General features: G+C 46.6%; 1 protein-coding gene across 1 annotated transcript in view; it reads left to right on the plus strand.

Annotated features, from left to right (window-relative positions):
* Positions 1–22,862: 22,862 nt before the first annotated feature.
* Positions 22,863–25,153, plus strand: part of LOC311243710 (6-phosphofructo-2-kinase/fructose-2,6-bisphosphatase-like) — a 40,537-nt gene continuing 38,246 nt past the window's right edge. The window contains 1 exon segment of the mRNA XM_084333041.1: positions 22,863–23,432. Within this exon segment, the coding sequence (XP_084189167.1) occupies positions 23,336–23,432 (97 nt within the window). The 5' untranslated portion in view covers positions 22,863–23,335.

The following is a 25,153-nucleotide window of genomic DNA, read 5'->3' on the forward strand; positions in this document are numbered from 1 at the left end:
ACTACTTGGCGGGACTCAGAGATTGGTCTACAATACATGCGTCAAGATCCATCCAAGAATCCCACTTCAGAAACAGAGAATGTGTATCACTTTGTAATGTTTAATTGATGCACACTTTGGTACAAACTAAAATGAGTAAAAATCTAAATCCAGATTTTTATAATTTTTTTTTTAATAATGCTGCTTTTTATTAGACCCTACCCGTGGCCACCACAACAGCAGGTTCCCAGGCTTCACGTGTGCAGCAGACCATCAGAAGAGCAGGCATGTTGTGATATCTGCCACATTAAAAAATCCATTGTTTGTATACCCAATGTAGAGCAGGTTTAATTTGATTTAAGAAAGTGAAGTGAGTCACTGGCTCACGTTAAATCAAATTAAACCTGTTGCTATTACATCAGGTACAAATGGAGCGCCACTTGGTGACTAAACATGGCACTGCAACTAAATAATAACACAAAAATATAATAGGCACATTTGTGACCGTTACAATATGCAACTGTAATGTAACATTCGGCTGTAATGTAGTGAATGTTCCATCAACTGTAAATTACCTTAAAGTTGATTGATTGATTGATTGATTGATTGATTGATTGAACATTTTATTAACAGATTGCAGAATGGGTACAATAAGTACAGCTCAATTAATACACACAATTGTTAAGGGGATGCAGACCAGAGAAAGACTTTCATCTTGTTTACATCAGGGTCCCCCATTTTCAATTCAAGACATATAATGACATACATGACATACAGATAGACAGTACTGCTACATCTATACATTTATGACATACCAGATTTACAAATACAGTACTGTTTGTGATACAAAAAGAGTAAGAAAGAGAGTATAACATTTGACGAAGAAACTGTACATTGGAGGAGGTTGGGTAGGTGGGGTGGGGGTGGGGAACTGTACATTGGAGGTGGTTGGGTGGGTGCGGTGGGGGGGATAGGCGGGGGGGGGGGGGGGGGGTAACTGTACATTGGATTATCGACGAAACCTTATACTTGAACCCAAGAAGAGGGTCTTGTGTATTATTGGGTTAGGACATTTACTGTACATTGTAGGTGGATGGGTTAGGACATTTACGGTGGCCAGTTTCGAATTGCAGTCTCCCGTAGGTGCTCTTTGAGAGTGGTTTTAAAAGTGGGTAGTGACTCACATTCCTTTACAGCTTTGGGTAGGGCGTTCCACATTGATGTGGCATAATTGCGAAACGTGTTTAGTCCCTTGTTTGAGCCGAATCTGGGTTTCACATGATTTGTGGAGCTCCCTCTGGTGTTGTGGTCGTGGTATTCACTGACCTTTGGGAAGTAATTTGACATGTACATGGGTACCTTGGTCATGTAGTGTATCTTGTAGACCAGGCCCATTGCAAGTTGCTGTACTCTGTCGTCTACTCTAAGCCATCCTAGTTCAGATACAGTAGTGCAGCACAGGCTACAGTTCAGTCTAAATGGAAAACATTTATCCAGCATTTCATGTTGGAAAGAACCTTCAAGTGGGACCCATTTTGGGTTCCAATACAGTTTAGGAAAACAAACCGTCTCTAAATGGGGCAAATTCAGAGCAGTCATGTTGTGCGCAATTGGAGAGGGGACTGATGTTCAGTGCGCCCACACATAACCCTGTCATCGATAAGTGAGCTCACTTAAGCAAAATACATTTACATTTTTACATTTAGTCATTTGGCTGACGCTTTTATCCAAAGCGACTTACAAGTTCTGTACCACAGGTCAGCAGGAAGGGTACAAGTCTTTCAGCTGAGTAACAATGTTCATCAAACAGTGTTGAAACTTGGGCGATGCAGTGTTGAGTGCATAGTAGTGGAGATATTAGTATAGTTAGTAGGTGGTAATATAGACAAGGAAGATTAATTAGTGAATGAATTTTTTTTTTTGAATGAATTTTTATTCACACACACACACGATACATTTTACATGCGAGTATCCTCATGTGATAACATGTCGCAAATTGTGTGCATGTGCCAGGTCTCCCAAGAAGCTATTTAAAGCTTTTGGAGGGAGCCTGATCACAGATACAAACAGAATATGAACAAACAAAACAATAACAAATAAACAAAAACAAATAAACAAAAACAAACAAACAAAAACAAAACAAAAAACTACAACGTGGGTAGGTTTACACACCTACCTACTAACTGACATATAACAGAGATACATAATACAGACAATTTTATTCCTAAGTTATAATTTTAATTAGAGATATGATTTTAGCAGTTCCTCTTTCAATGATTTTTTAAAGGTTTTAAAGGTATTGGTCATTTTTAGATTTTCATCAAGCTTGTTCATCAAGAGTTCATGATCGTAGAAGACAGTAAGAAGGTTAGTATTTTTTTCTCTCTCTTTAATATCAGATATTGATTGAAGAAGTGTGTTTTTAGTAGACGGCAAAAGATTGGTAGTGTTTCGGCTGTCCTAACTGTGGTGGGAAGTTCGTTCCACCATTGTGGAGCTTTGATGACCCTCCCGGAGCTCGGATAGGAGGTGGGTCTGATTGATTGATTGATTGATTGATTGATTGATTGATTGATTGAAAATTGTATTAACAGATTGCAGAATGGGTACAATACAGTACAGCTCAATACACACAATTGTTAAGGGGATGCAGACCAGAGAAAGACTTTCGTCTTGTTTACATCAGGGCCCCCCATTTTCAATTCATCATAACATATATGACATACATGACATACAGGTAGACAGTACTGTTACATCTAGACATTTATGACATACCAGATCTACAAATATACAGTAGAGTCTGAGGCGGCCAAAAGATGTAGAATACTTAGCAGCATTGCTCCTACGAATGTATAGCTATTAAAATGAAATTTTGAGCATTTAGCCAAGGCTAGCACCTACCTAGCATGATGAACTGGTATAGACTTCTAGCCTAAAAGGAGACAGGTTTGTCATGGAAAGCCTAGAAATTAGATGAGCCCACGTCGGGTAGCCTTTTGGGACTTTAATGACTAGCTGAGATCGTATCTGATTATAATCCCATGTTTATCATTTGTATGATACACATTTATGTGCGGATTACCTACTGTATTTGGTGAAGACACGTCCCCTGATAAGTAACAAACCTGTTAATCTGTAGACCGTTTTCGCCTAAAGGTACATGCCTAAGTAAATGGAAGATTGCTCCACTTCTGCAAGGTCAATTTGCATGTTCTTGGTATCTAGGAACATCTAGGGACCTGGGGGTATGTATTTCCAGTGTCAGAAATATTGTGTCTGTTACTAGGCTGAGTAAATTGTAATGAAGAAAAGGAGAATATAAATGATGATTTATGATTTTTGCATCTTTGATCAAAAATTGATACGGGTAGGAGAAAATGCTCACTGAGCTCATTCACCACCTTATTGAGATCATGTGTACAAAAGATCTAAGCAAATGAATAAAGGGAAGATGATTAAACAGAAGGATTTGTAGATACAGTAATTAATGATAATCGATTTTAATTATAAATTCATATTTGACCTTGAACTTGACCTTGACCTTATTATGGCCAAATCATACATCTATGGATAGGGAAAATGCTCCTCTTTCCAATGGCAGGGTTGAATCTGGATTTAGTCATTTCCTTGCGGTTTTTACGATAATTAGCATTTTCCGATAAATTCGTATTTCCGATCAATCGTATAAAACATCGGTAAAATGAAAATATACACTTTGACTACTGTTTTTGATAGGGTTATGGTCTTTACTCTTTGCTACAAAAAAAATATTTAAAAACATTAACCTCTTAACATCCAAGGGCCCACATGTGGACGATTATTTGCCGACCTCTAGTGGCTCGGGTGTGCATTTATTTTAATACAATATATTGAGGTAAATTAAAGCCCTATTCGTTGCCTGTTGATTGCCCTTTCAGGTGACGAAATCCGTTCAGCGGTTCTCGAGTTACATGCCGATATGTGAGGCGTGCCCCAAAGTACGCAAAAGTACACATTACCACCCCCAACTCCCGGGCCTCTACTTCCGTCAATCATTTGGCGATCTCGAAAATCTTTGCACAGGGTTGTAGCCAATGAGTGTGGCTTTCCAATGATACCCCATGATATGATCATTGTGGATCTAATACGGTCTCTATTGATCGATTTATGATAAAGAAAAGCAGGGGGTCCTATAGGCGGACCTTAAGGCTTAACAGGTTTAATGCAATGTGACTGCACATCCTAGTAATTTCAGGCACAAAACTGGCCAGTCAATAGTTGCAATAGTCAATGCACTGCACTCTATTACTTTATTAAACGATTTACTTGGGGAGTTATTGCTATTATTTCTAACAGCACCTATACATACTACTAGTATCTATACTCTGATAGAAGGCTTCATTTGACAAATACAATTTCCATGACCGTGGGAGTCCTGCTACTGTGCAGCAGGGGGCAGTGTGGTTCCTGTCCCACTCTGAACAGAGCTATAAACTCTTTCAAAGCCCATCATACTTTTTGACCAAAGATATGATGTGAACCTGGCCAACCTCCCCCAACAATTACTACAGGACAGTGTTGTCCAATCTTCAAGGCCCCATGAAATCAAAATAGATGTGTATGTTCTTTTATCACATACATTTACATTTAGTCATTTAGCTGACGCTTTTATCCAAAGCGACTTACAAATTCTGTACGACAAGTCAGCAGGAAGGGCACAACTCTATCAGCTGAGTAACAATGTTCATAGAGTGTTGAGTGCTACAGTGTAGGTTAGTATATTATGACAAGTGCATGACAGTAAGGTTAGTATAGGGTTTTTTTTTTTTCTTCTTTAATTTCAGATATTGGTTTAAGAAGTCAGGCGAAAGATTGGACGGGTTTCGGCTGTCCTAACTGATGTGATGTTCGTTCCACCATTGTGGGGCAAGGACTGAGAATAGGCGGCTTCTCTTTGATGACCCTCCTGGAGCTCGGATAGGAGTAGATCTTGCACTGCTCACGCCAGTATCTGTCCCAATGACAACAAAGTTGTTGTGTAGGTTTTCTTAATGGTATTTTAGTGTTTGTAATTTCCTGAAAAATTACATTTCCAATTAAATCCTTTCTAGAATGACATTTACAGCATCGTATTACTGTAAATTACATAGTATTACTACGCTAGCACTTGGCCTCTTTAACTAAATTGAACAGATGGTCAATTAATGTCACGTAACGTTTCTAATCTATGTTGCAAACATTAGCTTGCTAGCTAATGGGATCGGTTGAACATAATGCATTCATCACTATTGGCTACTGTAAATGCCAATCAATATCCACAAGTCCCTCTCTAGCTTCCTGTTTTTACAGGAAACACATACATATGTGGAATCAAACAGCATTCTGTTAGCCGTTTCATGGGGACTTAACATAATGTCTCATGGGGCGCTCCAGTAGCACAGTGACCACATAGCGCGCTGAGTCGCGAAGCGGTCGCCCCGGGTTCATTTCCCAGACCCGGTGGCCATATGCCGCATGTCTTCCCCTCTTCTCCTCCCCATTTCGACCAGAAAAAGCGAATAAAGATAATAAAATAAAATAAATACATAATGTCTCATGTCTGCTGCCGATATATCAAAACTCATCCAGAAATCCAAGCCATCCACCTGCCAACTTGACCCCCTGCCCTCCTCCCTGGTCATAGCCTCCCTCCCCTCTCTCCTGCCCCTTATAACTGCAATCATCCATTCCTCCCTCACCTCTGGTTCTGTCCCATCATGTCTCAAATCCGCTGCTGTAACACCGATTCTTAAGAAACCTGGTTCAGACCCCAACATCTTCAATAACCTCCGCCCCATCTCCAACCTGCCATTTCTCTCAAAAATCCTGGAAAAAGTAGTGGCTTCTCAGATTCATGCTCACCTCTCCAACAATAACCTCTATGAACAGTTCCAATCTGGTTTTCGCCCCCGTCACAGCACAGAAACAGCCCTCCTCAAAATCACTAATGACCTCCTGATGGCAGCTGACTCCGGACTATTATCCATCCTCATCCTCCTCGACCTGAGCGCCGCATTTGACACCATATCTCACTCCACCCTCCTAAACCGACTAGCCTCCATTGGAATCTCCCACACATCCCTAGACTGGTTCCACTCATATCTCTCTGGTCGTACTCAGTTCATTCAGTTAAAATCATTCACATCCCATCCATCCCCCCTCTCCTCCGGTGTTCCCCAGGGCTCTGTCCTTGGCCCTATCCTCTTCATCATCTACCTCCTCCCACTTGGTCGGATTCTCCGTAAATACAACATCAATTTCCACTGTTACGCGGATGACACCCAGCTCTATGTTTCCTCCAAACCCACTTCCACCCTCCCTCCCTCTTCCCTCTGTGCCTGTTTACAGGAAATCAAATCCTGGTTCGCTTCAAATTTCCTCAAACTAAACAGTGATAAAACAGAGGTATCACCATACCACCTCACCATCGACAACTCCTTGGTTTCCCCCTCCCCCCAAGTCAAGAGTCTGGGTGTCGTCCTCGACAGCACCCTATCATTCCATTCCCACATCAACAACACCATCCGGTCTGCCTACTTCCACCGTCGCAACATCAACCGCCTCACTCACTCCCAACAGCGCCGCAATCCTGGTCCACTCCCTCGTCACTTCCCGCTTGGATTACTGCAACTCCCTTCTCTTTGGTCTCCCCCACAAACTCCTCCATAAGCTCCAACTGGTCCAGAACGCTGCTGCCCATACAATAACCAGAACCCCTGTCATCAGTCACATCACCCCCGTCCTACGCCAACTACACTGGCTTCCCATCAAACACAGCATAGACTACAAGATCCTCCTCCATACATTCAAGGCCATCCACAACCTCGCCCCTCCATACCTGTCCGACCTCCTCCACATCAACATTCCCACTGTTTTATTTATTGTATTAATTGATTGTATTTATATTTTAAAATTGATTGTGATTGTTAATGAACTGTTTTGAATTGTTGTACGGCGACCTTGAGTGTCCTGAAAGGCGCCTTGTAAATAAAATGCATTATTATTATTATTATTATGAATGAAACACTGCACAAGCTTTATCCTGCTGGCTTATTAACATGGCCTGCATTATTGACCTTTATCATATTATACAGGCTATTCTATACTTATTATCACGAAGTCTTACGGTCCTGGGCCTTGTTACACCATATCTTGTATCTCTTCACCATCAAAAAGAACCAAACCTCTATATATTTTATCAGTATTTTCCCTTAGTGCTTGTGTACATCACTGTCATGTTATATTCTGTTGACAAACAGCATGACAGTCGATCCATAAAACCAGGGGATATTCATTGATGTTCACATGTCTGCGCTGGAATCCGGTCCAAGACTCTTGGTGGTTGTCAAAGTGGGGTCTGGGGATCCTCAGGGGTTCTTCAGGTGGTTTCAAGGGCACTCGCATTTTAATTCACAAACATTTGATTCGCTAGAAGTTAGCAGTGGTGGAAGTACACAATTGCTTTACTTGAGTAAAAGTAGAAATACCCAGATAAATTAGTACTCTGGTAAAAGTAAAAAAGTAGTTGCTATTGAATGTAGGTGCATTCTACGTGATACAAGTTTGCTTGTTTATTAATTTTTTACCCTGAGCCATGGCCATATTACCGCAGGTGTGATAAGACTTTCAACTCGACTGACTTTAACACCAATGACCAGTGACTCGACACTCTCCCTGCCTGAGCCCAAAATGTCAAAAAGATTATGCCATAAAAAGTGTAAAGAGATCCAACTTAATTTCCCTGATTACAGTTCCACTTTGGACCAATACATCAGCAGCCAATCAAGTCACGTGAGGTTGTGAGCAGAGAAGCAAGTTGTGTGTTGGTGCGGAATCATCTACATTTAATATACCATTACTGTGTTGGGTTCACATTTGTGAAACGGCATTGTTTGTAAAGAACCCATTAGGACTTGTTTAGGATTTTAAATCCTACGTTTCTATGGTCCCATATTACACAATGGCTAGGCTACCCATATGGTAACAATCACAAATGTGCCTATTATATTATATTTCTGTTATTTAGTTGCAGTGCCATGTTTAGTCACTAAGTGGCGCTCCATTGTTTGTACATGATGTAGCTACAGGTTTCATTTGGGAAGTGAGTTACTGGCTCAAGTTAAATCAAATTACACCTGTTGCTACATCAGGTACAAATGGAGCGCCACTTAGGCTACGTTTAGACGAGCGTTTTGTGAACAGAAACCGCAAAAGTCATCTTGCGGTTTCACTTTTAATTTTACGTTTAGATGAGCGTTTTGGGGTGGAATTCTCCGTGCAGACGACGCTATAACGACGGAGCCCCGCTGTCACACGATTGGCGCATATGTCACATGACGTGCCTCTGATTCGCAGACTGTGGATGGGGAATGTGATTGTACCAAAGCAGAGTCACTCACAGACAGTGGGTCCACTCACGCCGCGGGACAGATTCTTGTGTATTTAAAAGTACTGCCAATGTAGCCTTCAGGTGATCTCCGTTGATAATAGTCAGACATACTTGCTTTGTTTACGTCTCGGCTACTGGCGCATACCTGCTACCTGTGACGTAAGCAGTACGCGCGACCAGAGCCGTGACAACCCTTTCGTCATCGTTTTAACAGATTTATACGGTTTTACAGTTTAGACGAGAGCGCAAAGCTTTTGCGTTTCTAGGAATTCCACCCTGAAAGGTAGTCTCACTTTTTTGCGGTTTCACCCCGTAAAAACGCCGTTTCCGTATAAACGAAAGGCACATCCGAAAAAATATTTTTGCGGATTCACCTGCTAGCGTTTCCGTCTAAACGGGGCCTTAGTGACTAAACATGGCACTGCAACTAAACAATAACACAAAAATATAATAGGCACATTTGTGACCGTTACAATAAGTAACTGTAATTAACATTCCGGCTGTAATGTAGTGTAGGATGTAGGATGCGGAGCTAATGATGCTAATGATGGAGCATCGCCGTCGGTTGTGTGATAGTAAAAGGGCTAACCTTCTGTCGTGTCACGTGGCAGTGAAAGGGTTAATAAACACATCCATGGAGTTACACCCGGTCCTACAGCCCAGTACAGTATTGTAATAAAGGTGTAACGCCCAGGTGATACATTACCTGTGGGAGTCATCGTTTCTTCTTCCAGAGTCAGCAGCAGACCCACAGGCTGAGCGACGGGACTCCCCATCTCAGAATCTGTTGCCATGGGCGACTGCATCTCTATGGTGGTCTCCCTTGGCGACAGGCTGCACCTCTCTGAAGGTCGTAGGTAGCGCTCAAAGTCGAGCCCAGAAACACCCTTTATAAAATACAAGAGGTCAACTTGTTTATAATTAAGGAGCTACACGTTACAATAAGTTAGCTTTTAGCCAGTGTGATGAAAAACAGAGGGGACCTGTAACAATCCATCAATTTACACCCATCTGTTAAATGGCTCATTTTGACTACCTAGTGTCATTGTGTCTAAAGGGATACTCCACCCAAAAACTAGTTGTCATTTTCTTTCACCGAGGTAAGAAGGCTGATGGGATTCACAGCATCTTCAGGGAGTTTGGCCATAGCTGCCAATCCACGCAACCTCTCCATAACAACAAAGGCCTATTAAAACGAATAAAAGGTTATATGCCACATTAAAAGAAACACACTAAACCTCCGTTTCCATTACGTTGGCATTTGAATTCTAAATCAACATTATTTAGAATTCTTTATTTTTTATAAACAATAAAACAGTTATTTTATTTTTTTTGTGTCTATTCATTCATGTGTTGTGGGCCCAATATGTTAGGATATTATGCCAATGTCAGCCTATATGGGTCGCGTGTATATTTTCCCTAACGGAGTTGCACTTCCGCGTTCGGTTTGCGCAATCTGATTGGCCACTGACTCTACGCCCAAACAGCGTGTTACGCTAGTTCTGCTAACGGCCTGCAGCCAGCATTATCCAATTCATATCAATCGAAATAACGTGTTGTTTTCATCTCTCTATATTAACGTGATTCCATCAACACAACATAAATGTTCAAAACACGACAAGACAGTTTGCATTCAATCAATCAATCAATCAATCAATCATTGGCTTCCCTAATTAATACATATAGTCCAGTCATTATATGTGTCAAAACCTCTCTCAAGGGACACCTACGGGAGACTGCAATTCAACACTGGCCCCTGTAAATATCCTAACCCAACCCCCTCCAATGTACAGTCATTTACCTAGTATGGTTTTGTAAATAGTCCAATGTACAATTTTGTTTGTTTGTACAGTGTCTCCCCCCCCCCCCCCTCAATGTACAGTTTTACTTGTTTATACAGTGTGCCCCCCCCCCAACCACCTCCAATGTAAATTACTCAGTATGGTTGTCAATATCCCAATGTACCCAACCCCCCCCACCCAACCTCCTCCAATGTACAGTTTCTACGTCAAATGTATATACTCCCTTTTCTTGACTCCTTCTGTATCACAAACAGTACTGTATTTGCAAATCTGGTATGTCATAAATGTATAGATGTAGCAGTACTGACTATCTGTATGTCATGTATGTCATATATGTCCTGATGAATTGAAAATGGGGGACCCTGATGTAAACAAGACGAAAGTCTTTCTCTGGTCTGCATCCCCTTAATAATTGTGTGTATTGAGCTGTACTGTATTGTACCCATTCTGCAATCTGTTAATAAAGTTTTCAATCAATCAATCAATCAATTCAATCAATCAATCAATCAATATGAAAAAACCTAGGACAAATTGCAACAGTAGCAAACTCAACTGATTTTGTATCCTCATTATGTCCTTAGTGAGGGAAAAAAAGTCCCAAGGAATCCCATCATGGGAAAGTTTTGAAAACGACCTATATATATTCATATCGAAAAATGCCTGTTATAACATAGTGGTGAAAATTTTACTTTTAGATATCACTATAAAAACTCACAAGCTGATTACACACACAAAGACAAGAAAAAAAGTCAATCACAACTTCATTGAATTATTCTGTTTACTCATGCAAATCACACATTATCTTATTTGATATGCACCAATTAGCATACACGCCAGAACTAATCAAAACATTTGATAAAGAAATTTTTTTCTTCTTGGAATATTAGTAGATAGGCTCTGTGGAGCTCAGTCCACGAGGATGGGGCTCAAGGGTTTATGTCCGTGGGGATAGGTCCATGGAGATGGGGGTTTTTATAATAGGCGGAAATTACATATTTGTACAGCATGCAAAACACTACATGATTCTTGCACAAAACTACATGGGCTTAACATAAATTTGGTATGTCTGTATAGGGGAGGCTTGTAGGTACCCATGTAACCCATTTCCATTAACATATATTGAGGTAGAAGGCCAAGGGACCATTTGAAAAATGGTGATGGCCATATTTCCCTCCCCAAAAAATCGTCTTAACTTTGAATAATTAGGTATAATAATAATAGCCCCCTTTCCAATGAGGTAACATGACATGGTTGGTCTCATTGGAAACCCGAGGTTGTCTAGAATCAAATGGTATCTTTACTTTTGAGCTACCTCAAAATTTGAACGCGTCACAATCTCTGAAAGACAGTGTCGTCAGTGATCCTGCCAGCAATCAAGTACATTGAAAAAAAACACATTTCCCATGATGGGATTCCTTGGGACTTTTTTTCTCTCACTAAAGACATATTGAGGATACAAAATCAGTTGAGTTTGCTAATGTTGCAATTTGTCCTAGGTTTAGCCTAATTCTGGCCTATAATGACTGGACTATAGGGGTAACAAAACATTGAAAAAAAAACACATTTCCCATGATGGGATTCCTTGGGACTTTTTTTTCTCTCACTAAAGACATATTGAGGATACAAAATCAGTTGAGTTTGCTAATGTTGCAATTTGTCCTAGGTTTAGCCTAATTCTGGCCTATAATGACTGGACTAATATGGCAATAAATGTATCCAAGCTTTGCTGAATCAGCTTTAGGTTGCCTGCTCATAATAGAGCACAACATACAGAATGTATAAAGGCTGCCTGCTTCACCTCGTCTCTGCGATATTGTTCGGATCACGTCGATACTTTTCAAAGCGATATCGTCGGACATTCGCTGCTCGGTATATTAAAGACCCTTTCACTGCCACACTACCAAACGGTTAACGCTTTCACTGCGACAATACACAGAAGGTTAACCCTTTCACTGCCACACTACCAAACGGTTAACCCTTTCACTGCGACAATACACAGAAGGTTAACCCTTTTCACTGCCACACAACAGCAGGTTAACCCTTTCACTGCGACAATACACATAAGGTTAACCCTTTCACTGCGACAATACACATAAGGTTAACCCTTTCACTGCGACATTACACAGAAGGTTAACCCTTTTCACTGCCACACAACAGCAGGTTAACCCTTTCACTGCGACAATACACATAAGGTTCTATATCATACTGGCCACACACACACCTCCTTCTTCACTTTCACCACAAGGAAGTGCCTGTTGTATACATCACTTGACGAGGTTGTTGTTGTTGTTTAAATTTTTTCTTGCTTTTTTCTTTCTCTTTAAAAAGAAAAAAGCTAAGTCATAATGTTTACCTCGGAGGGTCGCGCTAGCGTTACCCTTCACCAGCGGTTCTCCATTGCCTCCTCTGTCGTGCGTCTTGGAGCGGGGTTGAGGTAGTTTGCCTCTCCAAGGAGCTGGTGCACCAGCGCCGTCTCCTGTGCGATGGCCTGGTTCCGGCTCTGGTTCCTTTGCCGCCGGAGAGTCGTCCGCTGTTGGGCGGCCGGCTCCTCTGGTGGCGGAGGATTTGAGACGCAAACTTTTTGCGTCGGCTTGCTCCCGTCGTAAGATGGTGGCTTGTAGACGCGAACGGCCTGGTTTTGGTGAGTTGCTGAGGGGTGATAGGTCTCCTTGGGGTCCCTTGTACGCGGATGTTGGGTTAGAACCTCCGACTTGGCGGCGGGATGCCCTGCTATCAGCCACATCAGAATGTGGCTCTGTAACCAGTAGTCTGCTGCATGTGAGGGACGCGAGCTCGGTGGGGGAAAGTATGCAAGGGGAACTGCATGCTTTGTTCCCCGAGCTCATGGCGGCGGCGGCAGTCGCAAACGGCGTGCCGCTCCCGCAGCCACTGCCTGTTCCTGTTCCTGATGATCTCATAGGTCATCTATGGCAACGCTGTAGCGGCCTCTGCTTGGGTCCGCTTCCAATGGCAGTCGGGGAGTGATTCTGTACGCGCTCCATCCAAATAATCGTCTCCACACCTTGAGTTCCGTTATCAGATACCGACGTGATATCCGATTTATTTAGAAAATGTATGGGTTACATGTGAGAGGTGATCAAGGCGATCCTATTTCCTATAATGGTTCAGAGCCTATCTAAAATGTTCTAAACGATCCTAAGCGTCCTAAAGCGTCCTAAAGCGTCCTAAAGCGGTCAGAAAATTATATGCTTTCCCCGTCGGCTACCAACCCACAGCTGATCCCTATCACCCATTTAATGATCTCCGCCGCGCCGTGGGCTGATCCACCTGACAGGTGCAGGTGATCCGCCCACAGTACAACAGAGTCCACCCAACTGGTTACACAGATAATCATAACATTCCCATAAATCATATCCTTCTATTGGAAATAATAACAATAATGATAATAATAATACTAATAATAATAATAATAATAATCTATAACAAAAAACCCTCATTCGGCCTTTACAAACGCCGTCCTGTGAGAGAGATGGGCGTTGTCTGTCCATTTTTCCCCTCGATGGAGGCCTACGTCCGTCAGGGACAGGTGGTCTCCCACATCATGGGCCTCACCCCCGCCTACGTGCGAGTCACGAGGGTGGTGGGTTTGGTAGACGGCATGAAGGAGGGGGTGCCTCGGCTTGATAGGCCGATGGCAGCTCTCCTTTGTCCTGAGGTGGTGTGGGAGCTGTTACGGAAGACGGTTCCCCAAGGGAAATCGGCGAGGCGGTTGGCTTACTGGAGTGACCAGTCATTTATCTCCGCGACTCAATCTCTGGCTGCCACTTCTAACATCGCACAGCTGGCGAGATTCATGTCCGGGATACTGACGGGCGGTACGGAGCTGACCGATTTGCAACATGATCAGCTCGCCCAGTCGGCAGGAGCCATCCTGCATCTGATCCAGCTGCAGGCCATCGCCGCTGGGAAAGTACGCGCCCTGGCCACTCTAGCCCAGCGCCACCTTTGGCTGGAGCAGGCGCGTGTGCCGGAAAGGAAGAGGACTCCACTTCTGACGGCACCCCTCTCCGATGCTGGGCTCTTCGGGTCGGCGTTGCAGCTGATGACCTCAACCTGCAAGGAGATGCAGGAGGAGCGTTCCGTGCTCCAGCCTCATTTCCCCCGCCCGATGTCGCCGGTGGAGTCAGACGGAAGGCTCGTCGTCGGGGTTCCGCTGCCGTAGCCGCCGCTGCTACCACCGCCACTGCTGGACCTTCAGCGAAGAAGGCCAGGAGGAAAGAGGGCGCCTCGGCCACTGCAGCCGGCCCATCCACCATGGACGACGGCTTCCATGAGTTTTTTCAGACCCGTATGTAGGGTCTGTCATTGTCAAGTTGTCGGGGCAGAGCGTAGGAACTTAGTGTTCTGCTACGCTCGATATACGTGTAACTTGAGTCTGTTGGTCACATGGCTCAATGTTACCGTGACTTTTCAAATCATGGCTCACGTGGGAAGTCTCTCTGAGGATTCCCGTCTCCTCTCTGTGGTGAGGGTGGCGGGATGTAAGAATGAAAACTATTTTTACCCTCAGCCGTGTCACGTGGGATTCATGTCAGTCTGTGTTTCTTTCTTTTTAATAAAAAGAGGGAAGAATATGAAGCACGACAACTCCTTGTCGTTCTCCCAGGCGACTTGAAGGACCAATGTCTGGTGTCTGATTGGACTATCCATTGATGTGTTTGGGTCTCGACGCGTACATAGTGCTGGCTCGGGGTGTTTCTGATAAGAATCACGCATGAGGCTGGTACGCCTTGGTTGCTCATTATTAAAACGGCGTTTTGATAGGAGGTTTTCTCTTCCGAGCGCCTGTTACTAGGTCTCGACGAATCCTCGTTCATATCTGGGGGATGTTAACGGAATAGATCAAAACATAGGTAGAGGGGTCTCACGCCCTTGGGGTGGGCCACTGAGTGCGGTACGAATGGGACCGTCTGGGTGGCACCCTCTTTTCATGTTTTTAGATCGACACGCGTACCTACCCCCTCTCTTGGAGTGGGGATGTCGGCGTGGTTAGGGCACAGGACTGGTTCTGGTCACGCTGGTCCAGGTCAGTTAACCCGTTGTCCGCCGGGGACGCAGATCTGCTGTTCTGGTACCCTGAGGGACTTGTGCTTTTTTCGCGGGAAAAAATGCCGGGTCGGCCCGGGTGTCACAGGGTTGGGCGTTATGGAGGCCCTTTGTTGGGTACATGTTGTACCCTGCGTTATCATAAAGGGGCTGGTTCTCCATTATTTTCGCTCCTCTCTTACGCATGGCAAAGAGGGGGCTGTTGGGGTGGTCTTATGGACCTCCTCTGGCAGCCCTGTGTGCTTCCCGAACCGCCGGGCCGGTCCGAAGTTGTATTTGGACCCGTAGGCCTGGTATAACCCCTTTTTGAAAACTGTAACACTTGTACTGCGGTATAGCCAGTGTGTACCCGCAGGTGTGTTTTGGAGTTTTTTCTTGAGGGGTTATAGGAACAACCACCGCATGTGGTACCAAGAGGGTGGTTGATTCCCTGGTGTGTTGGAGCAGAGTCAACTCCCGGGTTACCCGGTTGAGTGTGCCCCTGCACGTTCATGACGTCTGCCAATCGTGTCAGCCTTCTCTGCCTCGGCCCTTCTGGGTCGGGTTTTTTTGGTGGAGGCTTTGTCATGGTGCGCAACAATGCCAGCATACGCCCCTTCCGCCGGGGTGCTGTTTTCAGTTGACCCCTTTGGCGCCTGTCTCGTCCGCAGTGCTCCAGGCTCGGGTCAAACGCCTGCTGCCTGGTTTGAGGGATCGACCCCCTCTGGGGTCGTCTCCCCGGTGCGCTGCCTGCTTCCGCTGTAGTGTAGCCTTTTGTGTGCTTCGAGTTACGGCCATGCTGACTGCCTGAGTTTGTCAGGGTCAGTGTGCCAGGCGGCGTACTAGTGGGGGGAAGGGCCCGCTCTTGGAGGGGCCCTGTCCGAATACGCTGGCGATGTGGGGGGTGGTGTCACTAAGTGACCGCCTGGTGAGGTCTTGATGCTGTGGCGTCATTGACCTCTCCGGGCCCCCTTTTTCCGGGGGATCCAGTCCCTTCAGTGGGTCTGGGTCTTCCTTCGCACTCCGCTGCTACGGCCTTGCCATGGGGTTAAGTTTGCTCTCGACCACGTGTTTTTGGGGGCGGTAACGAGGTTTGTTCCTTCCGTTCGTTCCCTGGTGGCATGCGGGTTGTGCGTGTGGGTAGTCGTGGGGTCAAGCCACGGTCTGCTCACCCTGTGCGTTGAGTTGCTCGGGTTTCTCTTCGCACGGTCGGATCCGTCTCCCTCCCGTCCTCCAATAGGGGGGGTATCCTCCATTAGGGAGGGTCGGGGGGGCTCGGTCCTCCCCGGTTCTGATGGTTGTGGGGGGCCTCAGTGGGGTACATTTGTCGAGCTTCAGGCTCCCGCTCAGCTCCCGTAGTGCAGATGACGCTGAGCGGCAGCCAGTATGATATAGAACGTAAGGTTATGAATATAACCAAGTTCTATGAATACTGGTGACGCTCAGCGCCTGGACGTCACTGTGGCCTTTGATCTCGCCTTGTGGTGAAAGATTGGGAAGGAGGCGAGTGTGTGGCCACACAGCTGCTTATGAAGGTAGCGGATAGGGGTGTGGCCAGACGAATGTTGGTATGTAAAGGTACATTGTGGATTTTTATTCAGTGCATATGCACGAAGTGAGGTTAGTGTAGATGACGCTGAGCGTCACCAGTATTCATAGAACTTGGTTATATTCATAACCTTAAGTTAACCCTTTCACTGCGACAATACACATAAGGTTAACCCTTTCACTGCGACAATACACATAAGGTTAAACCTTTCACTGCAACAATACACAGAAGGTTAACCCTTTTCACTGCCACACAACAGCAGGTTAACCCTTTCACTGCGATAATACACATAAGGTTCTGTATCGTTAGTGGCTTAGCTTGGCATCGCCTTCTGCACTATCTCGCGTACGTGCACGCGTACTGAATAAACCACAAATGTACCTCTAATACCAGTATTAGTCTGACCACACCCCTCATCAGCTTACCTTCATAAGCAGGTGTGTGGTCACCTGCTCTCCTTCTTCTCGCTTTCACCACAAGGAAGAGGTGCCTCGGTAGATCCCCACACTTGACACCATGATGGAAGAAATTGGATTAGGAACAGCTTGGGAAACAAGGATACGTTGACATCATATCTTTATTTTCTCTCTCACTATTTTCGAGAAAATACGGCGATATTGTCTTCGTACTGGAGTGTCTAGAAGATGATGATCATTCTACAAACCCTCCACCGGTTTTCGTATTGGGAGCACGCCGCTGCATGCTTCTCAACTGCAGTTCCTTGCTGTGTTTGTTGGGGTGAAACCTGTCAGGCCACAGCTGAACTGTCGGACATGCCGCTGTTGTGAGGAGTGGTGCGTTCCAGGTTGGGTGAGTAGTGTTTGCTGGCGGGCTCCACTTGTCTGTTAGTGCTATGGGGGCTACTTGACAAAGTTTATGGAAACCGGCCCCAGGCTAGGGTCCTTTGTTTAGCCGTCTAGGCGACAGAAGGCCTTGGTCTGGCGACCATTATAGTTTTAACTAGTGGGCCGCGACCATTGACACTGGTGATCCCTGTGTGTTCTGGACGAGTGGATTCTCTCTGTCACCGTGTTAAGACCCCATCTTTCATATCCAAATGAGAGTATTCCTTCACGAGGGGATATGTGCATGTAATGTGCGATAGCGGCAGATTCATGTTCAAAGTCAGCTATACAGGCCAGTTGGTACTGTGCTGATTCCGCCGGGCGTGTTAATGTCACCGTTGTGAAGCGGTGTTGACGTCTTGTTTTCTCTTTTCTCTTAAAAAGTGAGGAGGGTTCAGAACGGCGGCCTGTCTGGGTGAGTGTTATGTCATTGTTTACATGTTCATAGCTTACGGTTAGCCGGTCGGTGGCCTGGCGCGGGGTAGCTTGGCTTCTCGCGCGCCGCCGGGAGCTCGCTCCTGATCGCGTGCGTCGTAGATCGGCGTCTCGCGAGCGGAAGCAATAGCACCCGAACGGTTGGAGCAGCCGTTAGCTTGATGCTATTCTGTTGAACGTGCTTTGATTTTAACATGTTTTACACTCTTGACCACGACGTCATCCTTGACAGGGGATGTTCGTCGACCCTGCCTGAGCCTAGACGGGGATTGCGTCAACAAAGAGGACTGTAGCGACTGGTGGAGCGGCGACGCTGCCCGGATCGAACAACACGGGACGGCTGTGTTCTACGGTGGCTTGTGACTGCACTTCGCTGATCTGCGTTCCGGGCAGGTACGGGGTTGGCCAGACCTCATAAACACGTCTTCTGGTTTTACCTTGCTAAATGTATTGTGAATAACAGTGTTTTTTCCCAAAGCGTGTGTTGTTGCAATGCATTTGAGATACGTTGCGGGTTGTGTGTGAGCTGTTTTTGTCACTGGCATAGCTTCTCCGTGCAGGTCGTGATGTATTGATCTGGTTGTTGTGTGAGAAACATCATGGTGTTTATGTGTACCGTGTACTCACTACTAAGGCAACTAACCTATGAAGCTATGCTTGGTGACGAGTGAGTAAAAGAATGTTCTTTCTCAGACTGTAATGACAATGAACAGTGAGTTCACACATTAACAGGTTTTCCTGTTTTAACTGGCCGTATTGAGGGTAAAATAGGAGGATTGTGTTTCCCCCCCCGGTTCCCTGGGGACTTTATCACCTCCTATCAGACATGTTGTGCATTAATTGTGTCTTTTGTGTGGTAGGGATACGATGTAACTCTCAGCTTGATTGCTGAGGTTGTGCTAAATCTGCTGGAGAAACTTATTTCCTAAAGGGAAATTGGTTTGGTTGCTGTCATGTGTGCTTAGCAAGGCCTGTGGTCGATACTAATCAAGAATGATGTATTCTCTCATTGTGAAAAAAACGGCGTTCCTCTGTTGAGTGTTTTTGCCATTTTTTGTAGGTTGTACTGGCCACAGAAGCACATGTGTATGTTGGACCGGGGTTCTTAGAGCCCTCTCTATTCTGTGTTTTTCCTTAGTAAGAATCAGATAGCAGGTTAGCTCGTGCGCTGTGTGGAGCTGTGAAACGCTTCATAGAGCTGACTATGACTGTGTCATATTCTCTTTTTGTCGTTACGTCGTATCATGGGTGTGGGGTCGTAAAGGGGTGAACTGGTAACCTTTCCTCTCCCCATTGTTCTGTCGGTCAGGGGTACACCCCCTGTCCTTCAAGGTTCCCGTCACGTGGCGGTTCGGCACGTTACGGGGGGGGGGGGGGGGGGGGGGGGGGGGAGGGAGTTCCTGGTCCCACGGCCTGGTATATTGGGCGTGTGCACCGCAGGAATTCCCCCGCCATAGAGTACGTCACCGTGCGCGTCTCTGTTGGTAGGACTTCCGTGTGCTGTTCAGGTCCATGTGATGGATCTGTTTTCAGGGGGGGTGGTCAGGGCTCCTCCTCACCAAGCGCCTACTCAGGCCTTCTGTGAGTTCGGACTCCTTCTTCCATGTGAGGAAGCCTCCATCAGAGTACAGAGCCTTCCTCCTCAGATTGTCAAAGTGAGTGGACCCTCTAGAAGGGTCCTTTTCTATTGTATGTATATTCGATTCAATTCGTTTATTGAGTGTGTATGGGTTCGGTGCCTCTTCCCCGGAGGCCCTAAAACCAGTTTTTTACATGGCTCAAGGTGCAATATATTCTTTTCAATCTGTACAGCTCGCGTGGGAAGTCTCTCTGGGGATCCCCGTCTCTTTCCTATGGGAGGGTGGTGGGATGTAAAAATGTGAACATTTTTTACCCCGGCTGTGTAGACTGGGATACATACTGTTGATGCTTCCTTCTTTCTATTCCAGAAGTGTTGGAGTTAGGGAGTGTCACACCCCTCTTGTCGTTCCCCTGGGCGCCTTGGGGATTCAATGACAGGTCTAAATAGCCTGTTCATTGATGGGGGTGTGTCCCGACGCACGTATAGTGCTAGCTCGCTGTAAACAGGCGATTGACTGGCACGCCTTAGTTGCTTGTGGTTGAAACAGCGTTTTTATAAAGCAACTGAGATGGGGGTTTTTCCTCTTCCGGCGACCACATCCCATGACCTGGGTGGGTTGTCGACGGATCCTCGTTCATGTCTGGGGGATGATGACGGGATGGATCTGAACATATGTAGTGGGGTCTCACGCCCTTGGGGTGGGCCACCAGGCGCGGTTCGTCCCGACGTCTGGGTGGCGCCTTCTTTTCATGTTAAGATCAACACGCATATCTGCCCTTCTCCTGGAGTAGGCATGTCGGCGTGGTTAGGGCACGGGACTGGTTCTGGTCACGCTGGTCCAGATCAGTTGAACCCGTTGTCCGCCGGGGATGCAGATCTGCTGTTCTGGTACCCTGAGGGACTTGGGCTTTTTTCAGGGGGAAAAATGCCAGGTCGGTCTGGGTGTCACAGGGTTAAGCGCTATGGAGACCCTGGTTGGGTATGTTTTTACTCAGCACTGTCGTCATGGCTTACAGCCATGCCATTCTGTACGCGCTCGATCTCGTCGGATCTCGGCCGCTACACAGGTTGGTCCTGGTTAGTACTTGGTTGGGAGACCGCCGGGGAATACCAGGTACGGTGTGCTTAGGGGCTGGTTCTCCATTATTTTTCGCTCCTCTCTCACGCATGGCGAAGAGGGGCCTGTGGGGGTGGTTTTTTGACCTCCTCTGGTGACCCTGTGCTTCCCGTGCCGCCAGGCCCGGTCCGAAGTGATGTTTGCGACCCGTAGGCCTGGGTTAACCCTTTTTGGAAACTGAAACACTTGTACTGCGGTATAGCCGGTGTATACCCGCAGGTGTGTTTTGGAGTTTTTTCTTGAGGGGTTATAGGAACAACCACCGCATTGGGTAACACCGAGGTGGTTGATTCCCTGGTGTGTTGGAGCAGTGTCAACTCCCGGGTTCACCGGTTGAGGGTGCCCCTGCACGTTCATGACGTCTGCCAATCGTGTCAGCCTTCTCTGCCTCGACCCCTCTGGGTGGGGGTTGTTAAATGGAGGCTTGGTCATGCAACACCGCCAGCTTACGCTCCTTCCGCCGGGGCGGCTGTGTTCAGCTGTCCCCTCTGGCGCCTGTCTCGTCCGCAGTCTCCAGGCTAGGGTTAACAGCCTGTTGCCTGGTTTTTCCCCGGTGCGCTGCCTGCTTCCGTTGGTTAACCTTTTTTGTGTGCTTACGGCCATGCTGACTGCCTATTCTGCAGGGTCAGTGTGCCAGGCGGTGTACTATTGGGGGGACGGGGCCCGCTCGGCTTACGGCCATACCGACCTGAACACGCCCGGTCTCGTCCGATCTCGGAAGCTGGGCAGGTTCTGGCCTGGTTGGTTCCGCCTGGGAATACCAGGTGCAGTAACTGAGGGGCCTTTGTCCGAATACGCTGGCGATGTGGGGGGCGGGGCACTACGTGCCCACCTGGTGGGGTCTTGATGCTGGCATCATGGACTTCTCCGGGCCCCCATTCCAGGGAGTCCAGTCCTTTTGGTGGGTCTGGGTCTTCCTTCGTGCTCCGCTGCTACGGCCTTGCCACGGGGTTGGGTTTGCCCTTGACCCCGTGATTCTGGGGGCAGTAACGAGGTTGTTCCTCCGTTCGTTCCCGGGTGGCATGCGGGTTGTGCGTGTGTGTAGTCGTGGGGTCGAGCCACGGTCTGCTCACCCTGTGCGTTGAGTTGCTTGAGTGCCTCTTCGCACGGTCGGGTCCGTCGCCCTCCCGTGACGTCCCTAATAGGGGGGCTACCCTCCATTAGGGGGGGTCGGGGGGGCTCGGCCCTCCCTGTTCTGATGGTTTTGGGGGGCTGTCAGCGGGGTGTATTTGTCAGCCAAGTGGCTCCGCTTGGCCTCCCTTGTGCAGAAGGCGATGCCAAGCTAAGCCACTAACGATACAGAACGTTAGGTTATGACTATAACCAAGTTCTGTTAGTTAGGGGCGATGCTTGGCATCGGACGGCCGCTGCAGCCCTTGACCTCACCTTGTGGTGAAAGCTTGGGAAGGAGGAGAGCAGGTGACCACACACCTGCTTATGAAGGTAAGCTGATGAGGGGTGTGGTCAGACTAATACTGGTATTAGAGGTACATTTGTGGTTTATTCAGTACGCGTGCACGTACGCGAGATAGTGCAGAAGGCGATGCCAAGCATCGCCCCTAACTAACAGAACTTGGTTATAGTCATAACCTAACGTTAACCCTTTCACTGTGACAATACACAGAAGGTTAACCCTTTTCACTGCCACACAACAGCAGGTTAACCCTTTCACTGCGACAATACACATAAGGTTAACCCTTTCACTGTGACAATACACAGAAGGTTAACCCTTTCACTGCGACAATACACAGAAGGTTAACCCTTTTCACTGCCACACTACAGAACAGAAGGTTAACCCTTTACTATCAAACCGTCGGTAGTGTGTGATACTGTGATAGTAAAGGGTTAACCCTCTGTAGTGTGGCAGTGAAAGGGTTAAGAAACAAACAGGCGTGGCGATGATGGGAACGATCAACCGGTTTGAGGCTCTGTTCTTTTTGCGTGTTAACAAGGAAGAGGGACGGGAGAGTGTCGGCTGTGAGTGAGTGAGGGGTTAACGTTCTCTGCTGACGTCGTTGTTGTTGTTGGTGGGCGACCGGGCGGACCGGACCGACGAAGGGGGGGGCTCAGGGGGGGTGCACCGGAGCGGACGGAGGGAAATATTCGCCCTGGAAACATATTTATTTATTTAGTGTTTGTTTACCAATACGGTACCTTCCGACTGGCGGGCGGGCGGAGCAAGAGTCCATCACGACACGTCACTGCGAGGCAAAGCGAGCACGCTGCACACACACAGACACACACGTTGGCACACACACAGACACACACACACGCTGCACGCACACACACACGCTGCACGCACACACACACGCTGCACACACACAGACACACACTGCACACACACACGCTGCACGCCACACACACGCTGCACACACACACACGCTGCACACACGCTGCACGCACACACACACACGCTGCACGCACACACGCTGCACACACACACACGCTGCACACACACACACACGCTGCACAGAGACACACGCTGCACACACACACGGACACACACACACGCTGCATGCGCAGACGAGCTGCGTGCACAACTGGCCAGGAATAGATTTGGGGTTATTGTTATTATGGACAGCGCGGCGATGATGCAAGAAGACATGACGGAGGAGTCGCAGGGGGAGGGGCTGGGGTGGAGGACCCCCCGCTTCCTGCAGAGACCAAACGGTGAGTGACGGGTGAATGAATGAAAACTTTATTTAACAGATTGCAGAATGGGTACAATACAGTACGGCTCAATACACACAATTGTTAAGGGGATGCAGACCTGAGAAAGACGTTTGTCTTGTTTCCATCAGGGTCCCCCATTTTCAATTTTAGACATTTATGACATACACAACATACATGACATTTATGGCATAGGGACATATTAAACATATAGGTATTTAGTACTGATACATTTGTGACATAAACGGTATTCAAATATACAGTACTGTTACCCCTAGATCCTGACAGAGTATATACATATGATGGGGAGGGGAGGACTGTACATTAGGAGGGGTGGGTGGGTGGGAGGGAAATATACATACGGCGGGGAGAGATTATATACATGCGGTGGGGAGGAGACTGTCTATTAGGAGGTGGTGGGGGTTTTGGGCATTTTCGGTGGCCAGTTTCGAATTGCAGCCTCCCGTAGGTGCTCTTTAAGAGCAGTTTTGAATGTGGGTAGGGATTCACATTCCGGGGACAGTGTACTGTGTACACACACACACACACACACACACACACACACACACACACACGATGACCTTATTATGATGAATTGAAAATGGGGGACCCTGATGTAAACAAGACGAAAGTCTTTCTCTGGTCTGCATCCCCTTAACAATTTTGTGTATTAATTGAGCTGTACTGTATTGTACCCATTCTGCAATCTGTTAATAAAATGTTCAATCAATCAATCAATCAACTTTAAGGTAATTTACAGTTGATGGAACATTCACTACATTACAGCCGAATGTTACATTACAGTTGCATATTGTAACGGTCACAAATGTGCCTATTATATTTTTGTGTTATTATTTAGTTGCAGTGCCATGTTTAGTCACCAAGTGGCGCTCCATTTGTACCTGATGTAATAGCAATTGTGTGTATTGAGCCGTACTGTAGTGTACTGTACCCATTCTGCAATCTGTTAATACAATTTTCAATCAAACGCACACACGCACACACACACACACGTGCACACACGCACACGCGCACCGCGCACACACCAACCAACCTTACTATCGACTCCAAAATGAACACGCGCACACAGGGACTACAGTACTATCAACTCCAAATCAATATACACACAGAGAGAGAGAGAGAGGGAGAGAGAGAGAGAGAGAGGGAGAGAGAGAGAGAGAGGGGTAGAGAGAGCACTATACACAGAGAGAGAGGGGTAGAGAGAGCACTATACACACAGAGAGAGAGGGGTAGAGAGAGCACTACAGTATATACTCCTAATGACCAGCAACATGACTGTAGACTCTGGACGTGTGGGGTTTGTTAAACAAGCCGCGTCCCATAAAGACACGTTATATAATAGTCCTACACACACAGACACACACAGACACAGAGACAGACACACACACACACACACAGATACAGTTTTGCTTGTACAGTTGTACAGTGTCCCCCACCCACCCACCCCCCAACCCCACCCCACCTACCCAACCTTCTCCAATGTACAGTTTCTACGTCAAATGTATATACTCTCTTTTCTGGACTCTTTTTGTATCACAAACAGTACTGTATTTGCAAATATGGTATGTCATAAATGTATAGATGTAGCAGTACTGTCTCTGTATGTATGTCATGTATGTCATATATGTTATGGTGAATTGAAAATGGGGGACCCTGATGTAAACAAGACAAAAGTCTTTCTCTGGTCTGCATCCTCTTAA

The sequence above is a fragment of the Notolepis coatsorum genome, assembly GCF_963971535.1.
Source record: "Notolepis coatsorum genome assembly, chromosome: 17".
Lineage (NCBI taxonomy): Eukaryota > Metazoa > Chordata > Actinopteri > Aulopiformes > Paralepididae > Notolepis > Notolepis coatsorum.